Here is a 775-nt window from a genome sequence, read left to right as displayed (position 1 = left end):
CCCGCGGCGGCAGCCGCTCCGCCGGCCCGGCCCAGCCCCTCCCGGCCCCCCGCCGCGCTGACCATCGCTGCGTTTGATCTCCACGTAGATCCCGATCTGGATCTTGCCGAAGTTGGCCGCTGCCATCGCTTCATGGGGCAGCCGAGGAGAGCGGAGACGCTGCCGACCGGGCGCGCGGGGGGCGGGGAAGGCGCGCACAGCAGCGGCGGCGGCGGGAGAGCGACCGCGGCGGCTCTGGGAGGGCGGGAGGGAAGAAGGGAGGGAGGGTCGGGGAGAGGGAGGAAGGGGGGGGGGAGAGAAAAAAGGCGCCGGCCGGATACAACAGGCGCCGGCCACCGCTGCGCCTGCGCACTTCTCTGCGGCGTCACAGGGGGACCGGCTGCCGGGGAGGCGGGGGCAGAGCCGCTGCGGCCTTCGTCAGTCGCCCGTCCCTGCGCCTCGGCGGAAGGCGGTGCTGGGGCCGCGTGCACGGGGGCGCCCGAGGTGGGGCCGAGGGGCTGCCCGCCGGCGTACGACGGGTTCGCCCGAGACTGGCACGATGCGCTGGGCCTCGTCGCCGGGCTGCACCTCCCGCACCTGTCCGCGGCTGTGTGGCACCAGATGGTGGCTGAGCTGCTCTGAAGTTCTAGCCTAATAGCTTTATCCGCCTGCTGTCTGCTCGCAGGGTCGTTGCTGGCAGGTGGAGCAGCTTACAGGACGCTGCGGAGTCGCTCCCCCACCTCGGCAGCTCTCGAAGCCGCGTAAGGCCACGCTGACAGCAGCATCCCTCTGTCCC

General features: G+C 72.8%; 1 protein-coding gene across 4 annotated transcripts in view; it reads right to left on the bottom strand.

Moving 5' to 3' along the window:
• The window catches only part of KIF2A (kinesin family member 2A), a 56,522-nt gene extending 56,265 nt beyond the window's left edge, over window positions 1–257 (bottom strand). For all 4 annotated transcript variants that reach the window (XM_021379686.1, XM_021379690.1, XM_021379688.1 and 1 more), the window contains exon 1: window positions 63–257. In XM_021379686.1, coding sequence (XP_021235361.1) covers window positions 63–126 — 64 coding nt within the window. In that variant the 5' untranslated portion in view covers window positions 127–257. The remainder of the gene's footprint in view (window positions 1–62) is intronic.

This window comes from Numida meleagris, chromosome Z (genome assembly GCF_002078875.1).
Source record: "Numida meleagris isolate 19003 breed g44 Domestic line chromosome Z, NumMel1.0, whole genome shotgun sequence".
NCBI classification, from domain to species: Eukaryota; Metazoa; Chordata; class Aves; order Galliformes; family Numididae; genus Numida; species Numida meleagris.
The sequence above is the reverse complement of the archived record's forward strand: the minus strand, read 5'-3'. Positions and strand labels throughout refer to the sequence as shown.